The sequence below is a fragment of the Mirounga leonina genome, unplaced genomic scaffold (assembly GCF_011800145.1).
Source record: "Mirounga leonina isolate KUSES-001 unplaced genomic scaffold, KU_Mleo_1.0 Mir_115, whole genome shotgun sequence".
NCBI classification, from domain to species: Eukaryota; Metazoa; Chordata; class Mammalia; order Carnivora; family Phocidae; genus Mirounga; species Mirounga leonina.
The window spans coordinates 50,775,616-50,792,813 of record NW_023270268.1 but is presented as its reverse complement, the minus strand read 5'-3'; the positions used below and the strand labels follow the sequence as shown (position 1 = coordinate 50,792,813).

At 37.2% G+C, this 17,198-nt stretch overlaps 1 protein-coding gene across 1 annotated transcript in view; it reads left to right on the top strand.

Annotated features, from left to right (window-relative positions):
* VEPH1 (ventricular zone expressed PH domain containing 1) overlaps positions 1–17,198 on the top strand; it is a 223,796-nt gene that overhangs the window by 160,431 nt on the left and 46,167 nt on the right. The window contains exons 10-11 of the mRNA XM_034997824.1: positions 12,524–12,663; positions 15,504–15,638. Coding sequence (XP_034853715.1) covers positions 12,524–12,663; positions 15,504–15,638 — 275 coding nt within the window. The remainder of the gene's footprint in view (positions 1–12,523; positions 12,664–15,503; positions 15,639–17,198) is intronic.

Sequence of the window (17,198 nt, the reverse complement as noted above, 5' to 3'; positions counted from 1 at the left end):
TTTATTTATTTATTTATTTATTTATTTATTTATTTATTTATTTATTTATGAGAGGGAGAGTGCACGGGTTGGGGGAGGGGCAAAGGAAGAGGGAGAAGCAGACTTCCCTGCTGAGCAGGGAGCCCAACCACGGGCTCGATCCCAGGACCCTGGGATCACAACCCAAGCCGAAGCCAGATGCTTAACTGACTGAGCCACCCAGGCGCCCCTTATCCTTTCTTTTGTTGATGTGGTGTATGACATTGATTGGTTTGTGACTATTGAACCATCTTTGCATCCCAGGAATAAATCCCACCTAACTGTGGTCAATAATCTTTTTAATGTATTGTTGTATGCAGTTTGCTAATATTTTGTTGAGAATTTTTGCATTTATGTTCATCAGGAATATTGGCCTGTAGTTTTCTTTTTTTGTGGTGTCTTTGTCTGGTTTTGGTTTGGGGGTACTTAATGCTGGACTTATAGAATGTATTGGAAGCTTTCCTTTCTCTTCTATTTTTTGGAATATTTTGAGGACAATAGGTATTAACTCTTCTTTAGATATCTGGTAGAATTCAGCTGTGAATCCATTTGGTCCTGGACTTTTTTTTTTAATTACCAGTTCAGTTTCATTACCTATAATCAGTCTGTGAGATTTTCTATTTCTTCCTGCTTCAATTTTGGAAGATTGTATGTTTCTAGAAATTTATCCATTTGTAGGTTGTCTAGTTTGTTGGCATATAATTTTTCATAATATTCTCTTATAATCCTTTGTATTTCTGTGGTGTCTGTTGTTACTTCTCCCCTTTCGTTTCTGATTTTGAGTCCTTTCTCTTTTTTTCTTGATGAGTGTGCTTAAGGGTTTATCAATTTTGTTTATATTTTCAAAGAACCAGTTCTTGGTTTCGTTGACATTTTCTACTATATTTTTAGTCTCTATATCATTTATTTCCACTCTTCCATCATTTATTATTTCCTTTCTTCTACTAGCCTTGGGCTTCGTTTGTTCTTCTTTTTCTAGTTCCCATAGGCATAAGGTTGATTGTTTATTTGAGTTTTTTCTTGTTTCTTGAGGTAGGTCTCTGTTGCTATATACTTTCCTCTTAGAACTGCTTTTGCTGTGTCCCAGAGATTTTGGATCCTTGTGTTTTCATTTTCATTTGTCTCCACGCATTTTTCGATTTCTTCTTTGATTGTCTCATTGACTCATCAGTTTACTATCATGTTGTTTAGTCTCCACATGTTTAGGTTTTTCCCAGTTTTGTTATTGTGATTTGTTTCTAGTTTCATACTATTGTGATCAGGAAAGATACATGGTATGATTTCAATCTTCTTCAATTTATGAGGCTTGTTTATGGCCTAATATGTGATCTATTGAAGAATGTTCCATGTGAACTTGAAAAGAGTATGTATTCTGTTGTTTTTGGATGGAATGTTCTATCTAGGTATCTGTTATGTCCATCTGGTCCAATGTGCCATTCAAAGACATTGTTTCCTTATGGGTTTTCTCTGTGGATGATCTATTCATTGATATAAGTGGATCGTTAAAGTCTCCTACTGTTATTGTATTACCATCAGTTTCTCTCTTTATGTCTGTTAATATTTGTTTTATATATCTAGGTGCTGCAGTGTTGGGTGTGTAGATATTTATAATTGTTATATCCTTTTGTTGGGGGGGGGATTGATGCCCTTGTCTCTTGTTACAGCCTTTGTTTTAAAGTATATTTTGTATGATATAAGTATTGCTACCCCAGCTTTTATTATTATTATTTGCTTCCATCTGCATGTTGAATGTTTTTCCATCCCTTTACTTTTGATTTGTATGCATCTTTAGGTCTGAGGTTAGTCTCTTGGAGATGGCATATAGATGGGTCTTATTTTTATTTATCTTTTTATCAATTCCACCACTGTATGTCTTTTGATTGGAGCATTTAGGCCATTTACATTTAAGTAATTATTGATAGGTATGTACTTATTGCCATTTATAAAAATTTTGTCTTCTGGTTGTTTTTGTAGTTCTTTTTTTGTTCCTATATCCTTATTTTCCTCTCTTTCTTTGTGATCAGAATATCTATAGTGTTATATTTGCATTTCTTTCTCTTTATTTTTTGTGTATTTATCATAGGTTTTGGGTTTGTGATTACCATAAGGTTCATATATAACATTCTAAGTAAACAGCAGTCCATATTCATTTAATGATCATTTAAGTTCAAACACATTTAAGAAAACAAAAAAGGAAACAGAAAAAATAATTCTTTTTCTGTTTTATCTTCTCTTCCTATTTTACTCTCTTCTCCACATTTTATATATATGCTGTCATATTTTACATCTTTTTATTATGTCTAATTATGGCCAATTCTTTTCCATTAAGAAATCCCCTTAACATTTCTTGTAAGGCTGATTTAGTGGTAATAAATTCCTCTATCTTTTGTTTGTCTGGGAAACTCTTTATCTCACCTTCAAATCTGAATGTTAACCTTGCCATGTAGAGTATTCCTGGTTGTAGGTTTTTTTATTTTCAGCACTTTGAATATATCATGCCACTCTTCTCTGGCTTGCAAAATTTCTGCTGAAAAATCAACTATAAGATGATTTTTGACTTCTTGTTTCTCTCTTACTGCTTTTATGATTCCTTCTTTATCTTTAACCTTTGACATTTTAATTATTATGTGCCATGGTGTAGACTTCCTTGAGTTCCTCTTGTTTGGAACTCTCTGTGCTTCTTGGATTTAAATGTCTATTTCCCTTTCTAAGTAAGGAAGTTTTCAGTTATTATTTCTTTTTTTTAGTTTAATTTAATTTAATTTAATTATGTTATGTTTGTCACCATATATCATTAGCTTTTGAGTAGTGATCCATGATTCATTGTTTTCATATAACACCCAGTGTTCCATGCAGTACATGCCCTCCTTAATACCCATCACTGGGCTAACTCATCCCCCCCTCCCCCTCCCCTCTAAAACCCTCAGTTTGTTTCTCAGAGTCCATAGACTCTCATGGTTCATCTATCCCTCTGATTTCCCCCCCTTCATTTTTCATTCCTTCTTCTAATGTCCTCCATGCTGTTCCTTATGTTCCACAAATAAGTGAAACCATATGATAATTGACTTTCTCTGCTTGACTTATTTCACTTAGCATAATCTCCTCCAGTCCCATCCATGTTGATGTAAAAGTTGGGTATTCATCCTTTCTGATGGCTGAGTAATATTCCATTGTATATATGGACCACATCTTCTTTATCCATTCATCTGTCGCAGGGCATCTCGGCTCTTTTCACAGTTTGGCTATTGCGGACATTGCTGCTATGAACGTTGGGGTGCATATGGCCCTTCTTTTCACTACATCTGTGTCTTTGGGGTAAATACCCAGTAGTGCAATTGCTGGGTCATAGGGTAGCTCTATTTTTAAATTTTTGAGGAACTTCCACACTGTTTTCCAAAGTGGCTGTACCAACTTGCATTCCCACCAACAGTGTAAGAGGGTTCCCCTTTCTCCACAACCTCTCCAACATTTGTTGTTTCTTCCCTTGTCAATTTTTGCCATTCTTACTGGTATAAGGTGGTATCTCAGTGTGGTTTTGATTTGAATTTCCCTGATGGCTAATGATGATGAACATTTTTTCATGTGTCTGTTAGCCATTTGTATGTCTTCTTTGGAGAAGTGTCTGTTCATGTCTTCTGTCCATTTTTTGACTTGATTATTTGTTTTTTGGGTGTTGAGTTTGAGAAGTTCTTTATAGATCTTGGATACCAGCCCTTTATCTGTAGTGTCATTTGCAAATATCTTCTCCCATTCTGTGGGTTGCCTCTTTGTTTTGTTGACTGTTTCCTTTGCTGTGCAGAAGCTTTTTATCTTGATGAAGTCCCAAAAGTTCATTTTTGCTTTTGTTTCACTAGCCTTTGGAGATGTATCTTGAAAGAAGTTGCTGTGCAATGTTGAAGAGGTTACTGCCTATGTTCTCCTCTAGGATTTTAATGGATTCCTGTCTCACATTGAGGTCTTTCATCCATTTTGAGTTTATCTTTGTCTATGGTGTTAGAGAATGGTCAAGTTTCATTCTTCTGTAGATAGCTGTCCAATTTTTCCAGCACCATTTATTGAAGAGACTGTCTTTTTTCCATTGCATATTTTTGCCTGCTTTGTTGAAGATTATTTGACCATAGAGTTGAGGGTCCATATCTGGTCTCTCTATTCTGTTCCATTGGTCTATGTGTCTATTTTTGTGTCAGTACCATGCCATCCTGGTGATCACTGCTTTGTAATATAGCTTGAAATTGGGCAACGTGATGCCCCCAGCTTTGTTTTTCTTTTTCAAAATTTCCTGGGTGATTCGGGGTCTTTTCTGATTCCATACAAATTTTAGGATTTCTTGTTCCAGCACTTTGAAAAATGTCATTGGAATTTTGATCGGGATGGTGTTGAAGGTATAGATTGCTCTGGGTAGCATAGACATTTTAACAATGTTTATTCTTCCAATCCATTGAGCATGGAATATTTTTCCATCTTTTTGTGTCTTCTTCAATTTCTTTCATGAGTGTTCTGTAGTTCCTAGAGTATAGATCCTTTACCTCTTTGGTTAGGTTTATTCCGAGGTATCTTATGGTTTTTGGTGCTATTGTAAATGGAATCATTTCTCTAATTTCTCTTCCTACAGTTGCATTGTTAGTGTATAAGAAAGCAACTGATTTCTGTGCATTGATTTTGTATCCTGCCACATTACTGGATTCCTGTATGGGTTCTAGTAATTTGGGGGTGGAGTATTTTGGATTTTCTACATAAAGTATCATGTCATCTGTGAAAAGAGAGTTTGACTTCTTCTTTGCCAATTTGAATACCTTTTATTTCTTTTTGTTGTCTGATTGCTGTTGCTAGGACTTCTAGTACTATGTTGAACAATAGTGGCAAGAGTGGGCATCCTTGTCGTGTTCCTGATCTTAAGGGAAAGGCTCTCAGCTTTTCCCCATTGAGGATGATATTCACTGTGGGTTTTTCATAGATGGATTTTAGGAACTTGAGGAGTGTTCCCTGTATCCCTACACTCTGAAGAGTTTTAATCAGGAAAGGATACTGTATTTTGTCAAATGCTTTTTCTGCATCAATTGAGAGGACCGTATGGTTCTTCTCTCTCCTCTTATTAATGTGTTCTATCATATTGATTGATTTGCGAATGTTGAACTACCCTTGCATCCTGGGGATAAATCCCACTTGGTCGTGGTGGATGATCCTTTTAATGTATTGTTGAATCCTATTAGCTAGGATTTTGAGAATTTTGGAATCCATATTCATCAGGAATATCGGTCTGAAATTCTCCTTTTTGATGGGGTCTTTGGTTTGGCAATTAAGATAACACTGGCCTCATAGAATGAGTCTGGAAGCTTTCCTTCTGTTTCTATTTTTTGAAACAGCTTCAGGAGGATAGGTATTATTTCTTCTTTGAATGTTTGGTAGAATTCCCCAGGGAATCCACCAGGCCCTGGACTCTTGTTTTTTGGAGGTTTTTGATCACTGCTTCAATCTCGTTACTGGTTATTGGCCTATTCAGGTTGTCAGTTTCTTCCTGTTTCAGTCTTGGGAGTTTATAGGTTTCCAGGAAGGCATCCATTTCTTCCACATTGCTCAATTTATTGGCATATAGTTGTTGATAATAATTTCTAATACTTGTTTCTATTTCCTTGGTGTTAGTCGTGATCTCTCCCCTTTCATTCATAATTTTATTAATTTGAGTCCTTTCTCTTTTCTTTTGGATAAGTCTGGCCAGTGGTTTATCAATCTTATTAATTCTTTCAAAGAGCCAGCTTCTAGTTTCGTTGATCCAATCTACTGTGTTTCTGGTTTCTAATTCATTGATCTCTGCTCTGATCTTAATTATTTCTCTTCTAATGCATGGCTTAGGCATCATTTGTTGCTTTTTCTCTAGTTCTTTAAGGTGTAAAGTTAGTTGGTGAATTCGGGATTTTTCTATTTTTTTGAGTGAGGCTTGGATGGCTATGTATTTCCCCCTGAGGACCGCCTTTGCAGTATCCCATAGGTTTTGGACCGATGTGTTTTCATTTTCATTGGTTTCCATGAATTATTTAAGTTCTTTGATTTTCTGGTTGACCCAAACATTCTTGAGCAGAGTGGTCTTTAGCTTCCAAGTGTTTGAATTTCTGCCAAATTTTTTCTTGTGATTGAGTTCCAGTTTTAGAGCATTATGGTCTGAGAATATTCAGGGAATAATCTCAATCTTTTGGTATTGGTTGAGACCTGATTTGTGACTCAGTATGTGGTCTATTCTGGAGAAAGTTCCATGTGTGCTCGAGAAGAATGAGTATCCTGTTGTTTTAGGGTGGAATATTCTGTATATTATCTGTGAGGTCCATCTGGTCCAGTGTGTCATTCAAAGCTCTTGTTTCTTTGTTGATTTTCTGCTTAGATGAACTGTCTATTGCTGAGAGTGGAGTATTGAGGTCTCCTACAATTAACGTATTGTTATCAATATGACTCTTCATTTTGGTTAACAGTTGGCTAATGTACATGGCTTCTCCCATGTTGGGGGCGTAGATATTTACAATTGTTAGATCTTCTTGTTGGAGAGACCCTTTAAGAATGATATAGTGTCCTTCTGTGTCTCTAACTACAGTCTTTAGCTTAAAATCTAATTTGTCTGATATAAGAATTGCTACCCCAGCTTTCTTTTGAGGTCCGCTGGCATGGAAGATGGATCTCCCTCCCTTCACTTTCAGTCTGGATGTATCTTTAGTTTCAAAACGGGTCTCTTCTAGACAGCATATGGATGGGTTCTGTGTTTTTATCCAATCTGCAAACCTGTGCCGTTTTATGGGAGCATTTAGGCTGTTCACGTTGAGAGTGATTATTGAAAGATACGAATTTATTGTCATCATGTTGCCTGTGAATACCTTGTTTTTATAGATTGTCTCTGTAAATTTCTGTTCTATATCACTCTTGGGGTCTTTCTCCTTTTATAGAACCCCCCTTATTATTTCTTGCAGGGCCGGCTTAGTGGTCACATATTCTTTCAGTTTCTGCCGGTCTTGTAAGCTCTTCCTTTCTCCATCCATTCTAAATGACGGCCTTGCTGGATAAAGTATTCTTGGCTGCATGTTTTCCTCATTTAGTACCTGGAATATGTCTTGCCAGCCCTTTCTGGCTTGCCAGGTCTCTGTGGATAGGTCTGATGTTATTCTAATGTTCCTCCCTCTGTACATAAGGAATCTCTTCCCCCTAACTGCCCTTACAATGGTTTCCTTGGTTCCAAGATTTGTGCATTTTACTATTACATGCCGGGGTGTTGGCCTGTTTTCCTTGATCTTGGGAGGGGTCCTCTCTGCCTCTAGGACACGAAAGTTTGTTTAGTTCCCCTGATAGGGAAGTTCTCAGCTACAATTTGCTCAAATATATCTTCTAGTCCTCTCTCTCTCACCAACCCCTCAGGGATCCTAATTATCCTGAGATGGGATCATTTCATGGTGTCACTTATTTCTCTGATTCTATTTTCATGGATTTTGAGTTGTTTTTCCCTGGCCTCCACTTTTTCCTTCTTGTCTATTAATTTGCCTTCTAGATCACTAATTCATTCTTCTGCCTCGTTTAGCCCAGCTGTTAGATTATCTAGATTAGATTGGATCTCATTGATAGCATTTTTAAATTCTGCCAATTCAACTTTCATTTCTGCCCTTAAAGACTTCATGTTGTCGTTAATTGAGTTCTCCATTCTAGCTATTGTCTTCACAATTGCTACCCTGAATTTCATCTCTGACTTCTTGGTTATATCTGTATCCATTTGTAAATCTGTGGCAGAAGTCACAGTCTCTGAGTCTTTCCTATTTTGGGGGTTCCTCCTCCTAGTCACTCTGTTGATGGGTGGTTGCGGGAATGTAAGAATCCAAATTATTGACCACAACGCAAGCAAGATGCACCTGTTTTATAGGGACCTTAGGGTTCCTGGCCTCTTGTTCTCCCAGCCTGTCTTCTGGGGGAGGGGCCTGCCGCACTGTTACTCAGGCAACCTTGTTTGGGCAGAGTTGCCCTGCCTCCTGTCGGGGGAGATGGGCTCAGTGAAAACCGATTTTGGGGGCTTTTGTTCTCTGGTGGCTTTCCCTGGCAGATTTCCGCATCTCTTCGGAGAGTCAGAGCAGAAGAGATCATTTCCAACCCTCTGCCTCAGAGCAGAGAGCTCACAGTCTGTTCTTCAGTGAGCTTTCCGGGCCACACTATCTCCATTTCTGTCTATAAACCACAGCATCCTGGGTCATGGGCCCTTCAGCAGGGCTCCCAGTCCTCACCTCCAGGTCCAGGCACAGGGGCACGTCTCTGCCCTTTGTGCTTCTAAAACCGCCAGCCATCCCCAGTTCACAAGCACAGCCCCACCACTCCGGGTTTCAGTCCAGGGGCTAAAGTCCTTTCCCTGTCGCTACGAGTCTGTGAGTCCATGCCCCGTCCCCAGCACGGGAGGCTGTCATTCACTGGTGGTGCAGGATTACCACAGTTCCCTCCCCCTGCCGTTTATCCTCCAATATCTGCCCTCAGAATCACGGATCCCTGCTTCATACCTCAAAACCAACCACCTGCGATATTCTGTTTGTAGAGATCCAGATCTATCTTCTTACATCTCAGGTTGATTTTGTGGGTGTTCAGAGTGGTCTGGTAGATATCCAGCTCAATTCTGGGGACCGGTTGGAATAGGTTACCCAACTTTTCTGCCATCTTTTCGCCTCAGTTATTATTTCTTGACATAAGTTTCCTACACCTCTCTCTCAGTTCTTCTTCAGGGACCCCCTACAATAGGAATGTTTGTTGGCTTGACATTGTCTAAGAGATCCCTTAATCCTCATTTCTAAAACTTCTTTTCTCTTTTTGCTGTTCAGCTTATGTGCTATTCCCGTCTTCCAGATTGCTGATACATTCTTCTGCATCTTCTAATCTACTGTTGATTCCCTCTAGTGTGTTTTTTGTTTCAGTTATTGTATTCGTCAATTCTGATTGGTTCTTTTTGATATTTTCTATCTCTTCATTGAAGGTCTCACTTGAGTTCTCCCATTCTTTTCTCTGGCCCAGTGAGTATTTTTGAGATCATTACTTTAAATTCTTTATCAAGCCTATTGCTTATCAGTGAGTTCAGGGTCTTCTTATGTTACCATCTTGAACTGCAACCTATTCCTGTATTTTGTATCACACCTTTAAATCTACCCATGTGTGTGATGTATATATTTTGGATATTTCAACTTATAATATAATTATATTATACAATTATTGATGTTCATGTTAACTTCAGTGTTTATAAAGACCACAACAAATCCTTTGATTTTTACAAAGATAGACTGTAATCTACCAAAAGAAAGAAATAATCAGACTTGGTGGAATAGGCAAAGCACTCTATATTTAGCAAAGCATGACCTTCAACATTTACTCTATAAAAATAAATAACCCTTTGGACATCAATTGTATAAGCAAAAAATATCATAATGACCCAGATACACTTACCTTACCACCTGGAATTACCTTAAACTTCATGCCTTATATGTTTTTTTCTGGATATTCCATACACTTAAAATGCTTTTCTCCTCCCAACATTTTCTAAGTTCAAGATTGTGGTTATCTTTCAAAGTGACCTCAAATATTTCCTCCTCCATAAAGATTTTCCTTGTTTCCCAATTAAAATAGCTGCTTGGGTGCCTGGTTGGCTCAGTTGGTTGAGCGACTGCCTTCAGCTCAGGTCATGATTCTGGAGTCCCGGGATCAAGTCCCACATCGGGCTCCCTGCTCAGCAGGGAGTTTGCTTCTCCCTCTGACCCTCCCCCCTCTCATGTGCTCTCTCTCTCTCTCTCATTCTCTCTCTCAAATAAATAAATAAAATCTTAAAAAAAAAATAGCTGCTTATTTCTCTGAGCAGTCAGAATTGTGTGTGCCTCCATTATCCCATGGACTTAAAACAATTTATGTTTTGTTTATAGATGTCTCTCCCATTTGGCTGTAAGCTTCTTAAGAGCAGGGTCAACATCCTGGCCCTTCTTGCTCTCCACATAGTGTTTGACATTCATTCATTCATCCAACAACCATTTATGCGTGCCTACCATTCAATACCACAGAGTGAACATGAGGAAGAGAATTGCAGAGAAAAATCAGCAATTATATGTTAATGTTGTAGGAAAATTTTCCAAGTTAGGAAAGCTCTGAAAAAAATGAGGAAAAAATATTGCTACAGATCAGGTTATAGAAAGCATTAACAGAAGATATCACAGAACTGGTTTATTTTTATAGCTAGCATATATGCTTCTAAGTTAAAGGCCTCTGTTTTCTACTGCTTTGCCCATTTTGTGTGATCTGGGACCTCTGTGGGTTGTGTATAGAAAACTGGTAGACTCGGGGTGAGTAAAATAAATCTAATCAATGTTCATTTGCATAAGAAAACATGAATGAGTACTGAGAATATTTAAGGAAAAGAAAAAGACAAAAACTTTTTTCATGGCAGAGGCCTGAAGTCCAACTTGTGACTGTCAAGCTACTGCATAGCTTCTTAGAAAAGAACTTGTTTTCTTTTGAACCCTTCTATTAAAGCAAAACATACTGCTGTCTCAGAGTATACATCACAGCTAGGTTTATTTCAAATACCATTTGTGTGTGTGTGTCATTACGAAATACTTGGTTTCCTGTTTCTCTAGTATTGATTAATTTAAATCCAATTTTCCAGAACATCTGTACCAAAAAAGGATTTTTAGTTACCATTTCAAGTAATTTCTGATAGGGCAATTTTAAGCCAATATTGTGCTCAATTCTATACATTGAGATCTTTCTCAATGCAGGGCCTCCTGGTCTTTTCCACCGAACTTTCAGTCATTCTTTACATCTCATAATCCATTCACCCACAGAATACAGAAATGATTTCTGATTTTATACAAGGATATTGAATGCTCAACCCCATTTTTTTTAATTCCCCAAAACAATTAACTTCACAAAAACATCCTCTTCCATACCGGTGTTTCAGAATCACAGATAGTTGTTAATTGTTAAGATTTCTGTATATATTTCTAAACTGATGAATGTCTTTATTTTATTTTCAATGCATTCTCCTCTAATGTGTCATTGGTCACTCTTCCTTAATTTTTCTAAGCTCTTCCTGAAAAGCCTGTTATTCCTTCACACCTGAGTCCCTATAGTGCACAGATAGGCCTCCCCAATTCTCTAAGGAACCCAGGGCACTCTCTTAGATGGGGACTGACTGACTACCTTATTAGGGTCGCCCTCAACTTTATTAATAAACTGTAACCCATATTTCCATTTTTAAAAGTAGTCCATACTAAAATCTATTAATATTTAAAATATTTCATTTAAAGTATCAGCATAATTCTTTTTTTTATTAAAATATCAGCTTAATTTTGAAAGAATAAATACCCCATGCATTATCAATATGACAGATCTAAAAATTCCCAGTATGGTAGAGCCTAAAGCATCTTAATGTGGCATCAGCTCAGCTGAGTTCAAATCCTGGCTCTGCCACAGATTGGATAGACTTGAGGAGTTTTTCTAGACCCCCGAGCATCATTCATTTGTCCAGATGCTCTCTTGAGCATCTCTTGTATATGCCACATGGCAAATTCATGGTGGTGAACAAGGCATTCATAGTGGTTCGCTAAGCTGACCCCCTAATGCGGTAAGTTTCCTCATTTTTTTTTAAAGATTTTATTTATTTATTTCACAGAGAGAGAGGGAACACAAGCAGGGGGAGTGGGAGAGGGAGAAGGAGGCTTCCCCCCCGAGCAGGGGGCCTGATGTGGGGCTCGATCCCAGGACCCTGGGATCATGACCTGAGCCGAAGGCAGATGTTTAACGACTGAGCCACCCAGGCGCCCCGTCCTCATTTTTAAGATAGAAATAATAACACCCATCTTGTAGGGCGTAAAATTAAATGGCTCCTCCTACTTACGGCTTCTTGCCACTTCTGCTCCATGCCGCCACCACCACCCTCCCCCACTTTCTTATCAATGATCTCATTAAGTTTCCCTGCTTTGAACCTCTTCAATATATAAGATAAACTTTTCAAACCACACCAGGCCAGTTCATAGGAAGTCACACCACTGGCAGAGTTATTCTGGAGGCTGTCTTTGTAGCCCCTGCACAACCAAGAGAACAATGTTACTGGTTCATGGCACACTATCCACTGCCCAGAAGATGCCTGGGTTTCCTCTATGCATTTGCTTATCCTTCCCACATTATCATTTCAAAGTGCCCAATCAGATAGTAATAACACTGCATCTCCCTTTCTATTGATGAGAGGTTTTCTTTCTTCCAGGTGAGTTCCTTGGAGATTCCTAATGCATTATTAATGAAAACAAGGGAAAGACTGATAGAAAGAATATAACTTGTTGAAGAAATCTTTAGTTAAATCTACATTCCATGAAATGGATCCACTCCCAAATACACAGTTATTTGGAGTTATTCATTTGCAGACTGAAACTGAAGAACGTATTTCTAGAGGTGTTTCTATATTGAAGTATAAAGTACAACTCTGGAAAAATCTATGTGTAATGCTATGTATATTCATTTCTAGATTCTGTTAGAAGTTGCGTAGCAAAGTTGTTCTTTACCTGCTCCCTGAAGGGTCATTACTGCCTCTACAGTAAATCCAGTTTTATTCTCATCAGCCAAGAACCTCAGCCGTGGATCCAGATCATGTTCCTCTTTCAGCAGGTGTGTATATGCATGTTTGTCATGGCTCCTTAGTGAGTTGGTAGGTTATGAGTTTATAATCACTTTTACTGAATTCTTTGATTAGAGTTCATATGTAAATAACAGCAATGCATACACATTTCACTAATAATTTTTAACATGGGTTTTCTATATTTTAGGGTAGTTTCTTTAGGAAAGACCTTGGATTAGTATTAAGGAGGCCAAACTTAGTAATATCTTGAATGTCCTTAGCTTTAAAGAAAAAGAAGAGAATGTTCTTCTCTTAAAAAAAAAAAAAAGAAAAGAAAATATTTTTTTGTTAAATGACAACAAAAACAGCTTATTTGGAGGAATAGCTTTCCTTATGTAGGGCTTGTCTTTATTTCTCTACAGCCTTCCAATCTCCAATTAATTTTAGTGTCAACATATCCTTTTTGACATCATTAAAATACTGGAATGCCATTTTTTCCCATAGAATTTATGTATATAGGTAAAGTTACATAAAGAGGAACTTTCAACTTAATGAACAACTTGATGCAAAGATTTTAACATCAGCAGGGAGTCTTGAATATTTGGAAATACTTATCTTGAATGCATTAAACTTTCATATAAAAGTTGAATATAGATTATAAAATGTTAGTAATAGGAGGAATATCAGACATCATTTTTACAGATAAGTAAATTAAAGGAAGAATACAGACCACCTGCCCCCTCATTCAGTTGTCTTTTCCTAGTAGCACATGTGTTAAAAAATGAAATGGGGGGTTTCAGAAAGAAGCAGAGAGGGCTGACGCAGAAAAAACAGATTATGAATGTTATAAAATGAATGTTATAAAATAGGTAAAAATTAGGCCAAGTGATAGTATAGTTTGTTTCTATTAATGAAATATTTCTATAAGAGCCCCTACCAACCAGACAATTACATTCTTTATAAAGAAAAGGTAAGCTTATTAAGAAAAGATGCATTTTAATGCTGAATAGATCATAATCATAAAATGGAGCTATAGTAATTAAGAAAAGAGACTGCTTAGATGTACCTTAGGAAAACCATCTTTTCCTATAGGAAGTCTTTTTAAGAACACTTACTGATACCTCATAAAGAACAACTCACATTTTGATGTGAATCAAATTGTGAGTATAAAAACCAGCATTGATTTTTTTTTCCTTTTCTTGAAATGACCTTATTTTTCTTCTACTTTACTTGTTTTTCAAATAGTTTCCATCAGTGAGTTTGTATTTGGTTTCCTCATTGGCTTTGTTCTTTACTTGTCAGTTTTCTGAAAATAAACCAAAAAACTTGATTTATTTTTGTCCCTTCAGTCATATTTTATTGACTTAGTCTGATTCTTTGTTTTTCTCTTTAAGCAAAATCACCCGAAAGCATCTGTTTATGATGCTTTTCTTCTTTGTTCATTTTACTATGTTTCCTTTCTTTTTCTACACCCTTGATATTGTGTAGTCTGGGTGAATCCTGACTTTGGGGTCAAGAAAAATCAAATCTTTGACTTGATCATTACAAACCCAGTACTAGCCTTGTATGCTGGGTCAGACTCTTTGCTTTAAGAAAGCAAAGTTAACACATTCATGGAATTCAAAGAACACAAAGTTAACTGTCAACACATTCATGGAATTCTCAAATTCACAGATTCCAGTCTAACTGGTCCTCTTTGGAATGGTGATTAGTTAAATCCGGTCCTGTTCTTCTTTAAGTGAAAAATCATATGCTGTATAAGTTTCTGATAATAATCAAGAAATTCCCAGATATGTCCACATTATGGGTGGTATAATCAATCTATCTGTTCCTGACTTTTAGTCTTTTTAATCTGTGGACCACTTACTTGGGGTATAAGATCCTCCACGTTTCCCCACTCAGCATAAGAAACAGTTTATCTTGATAATGATAATAACTAGATTTTTCTGGAAAAATGTTATTAGTTTTCATTTACTAAATAGTTACTTTATACACACAGACCACCTAAATTCTCATAAACTAATGCTTGGACAGTCATTGACACAAAAAAATAAAATTTTGTAAGCCAATATTATTATTTTATCGTACCTCACACATAAAGGATAATATGTATGGTATTATATGTATGTAAATAATATTTGATGCCCTATATTATGGTCTATGTTTTTATAAAATTGTTCCCTTGAATTAAAATACTTCTCACTTTATAGATATCATGTCACAATGTTTAAATGACTATTAAACCCATTATGGATTAGTAAATATACAAACACAATTTAAATCTTCTTGAATGAAATACATGTAAATGTGATTTTCTTTACATGAATAATCTTTTTATCCAAAACTAGAGTATTAGCTCTGGGAATAGTCACCTCTTATACATTTTAGGATTAAAAGTGTTTTTGTTTCCCCACCATCCGTTCACACTGTTAATATTTCAGTTGTTGAATAGTGTACTCTTAGTTATTTAATTTCTAGCCTTCATCATCTACTCTGCATAAACAGACTTGATATTTATACTCTAGTTTTAATTATATACCATAATTCTCAGATCTCTGAACAAATAAATATGAATATTTATATTAACCACTTTCCAATTAAGTACCATGCTTGGGAAATGATCGAGGTAAACATTACATTACAAAGCTTAGGCATATTTAGAGATCAATATCAACTGGCTTGAAATCCTATTCCATAATTTTACTTTTCTATTAAAAAAATGAGAAGCCTGAAGTATATCATATGTTTGATCTTCAAGATAGATTTCTTTGTTGTTTTATTTAAATTTAAACCTGGTTGAATTTCAACCCAAATAGTACCTTGTAGTTGATCAAACAATATTGTTAGGACAAGAGATAATGTTATGGTTTTCTCATTATTGCCCTTTCAGAGCCTGTTTCCTGAGCCCCTATCCATACAAAGTCATTCTGTGCAATTTCTCAGAGCTCTGTGGGATAAGACCCAGGCAGAGGGTGCTCACAGCTTTGAAACAGCCATGATGGAGTCCACATTTCCACAGCAGAAGGTAAGTGTTTCTTTCCTTGGGGATGTTATTTTAAACCAATATTCAAGATTATCTTGAAACAGTTTGCCTTTTTCTTAACAGTTCAGTTTTATTCTTCCTTCCTTTACCTCCTTTCATCATTATCAAAAAACATTGATTAATTAATGATTTTCATGTGGTAATCATTGAAAAGACAGAGTAATATTGGTAGATAGGATTATTGCTTGTTATGACTATTAAATTAATATTTGTTAAATGGAACACAGGGTGCCAGATGGTGAGTCCCGGTTCAACAAAACACCACAAGAGAAATTGAAATAGAGAAATTTATTACTCACAGGTCCTGGAGGAAGTACATAGCACACCTCTAGGGGCTACAGGGGGAGGTCAAAGCAAGGTGCAGGCAGAGAGAGAGGCAGGACCTGGGACACACGCCTTTATTGCAGCTGGGGGTGGAGGGCTTTGGGAAGTTCCCAGGCTAAGGCCAGATCGGTCAATTCAAACCAAAAAGAGCACTTTTCTGTAAGCCTTGCCAGAATCTATCTAAAGGGCACACCAGAAGGACCTCAGAAAGAGAGGAAACTGTTGATCACAAAAGGTATTAGAGGTGTCATATCATGCTTGTGATGCTGCAGGGTGCCATCTAAGGCATGAGTGTGCACGAGGGGATTAGTGTCAGTTTAAGGCCTCTGCAGCCCACTTGGCCAAACAAAATGGATGCCGAGGCAATACTACTATGGAGTAGCTTAACCAAATTCTCAACAGTGCTGTTTGAGGCTCACGGAATGACATAACACAACCCACTCAGAGACACACAAAAACTACACACATGGTGTGTAATAGAAAACGTTTTACAAAAGCAGACCATGGACTCTAGGATTGAAAGGGAAAAAGCATCAAGAAATTGGGCTGCAGTTCCTTGGTGCCTTTCATTTTTTCCTTCCATACTTCCCTTCATCCCTTTGTCCTCTGCAATTGCCACAAAGTAAAAAAACGAAAATAAGGTGGGCAGAAGAGAGGGAGCATGGTCAGGGTGAGAAAGAGCTCTATTGAGACAGGCAAGTATGACTTGAAACACAGCATTTTAGGGGTGTGGAAATAGGGGCAACACTCTCAGGACATAATTGAGACCTCCTGAGCAGACAGCAAATTGGGAAGGGACCAGAATATGGAACTGCACCCATTCACCAAATAGAGTGAAACTGGAAGTGTATCTACACTGACATGATGAGATTTGCATGAGAAAAGTCATAGGCCTGGGTATGGAGGAAACAATTCAAGTAAACCTGGCTGGAGATAGGAAGGCTACTTAGGAAGTATTACTAGAATCAGGTAGGAAATGAAGGTCTGAACTGAAGTTGGAAGTTGTAGGGAGAGGATGGATTCAAGAGCTATTAAAGAAGTAGAACGCACAGGACTTGGTTCTTGATAAAGAAAATGGAAGAATCAAGGATAACTCCAGGTGCATCATATGGATGAGTGGATGATGGCACCCTTCTGAAAAAGAGACCACAAAGGGAGCTGAGGTGGAGGAAGAAGATAAAGCATTCTTGTTTATGTATTTTGAGTCTGAGTTATCTG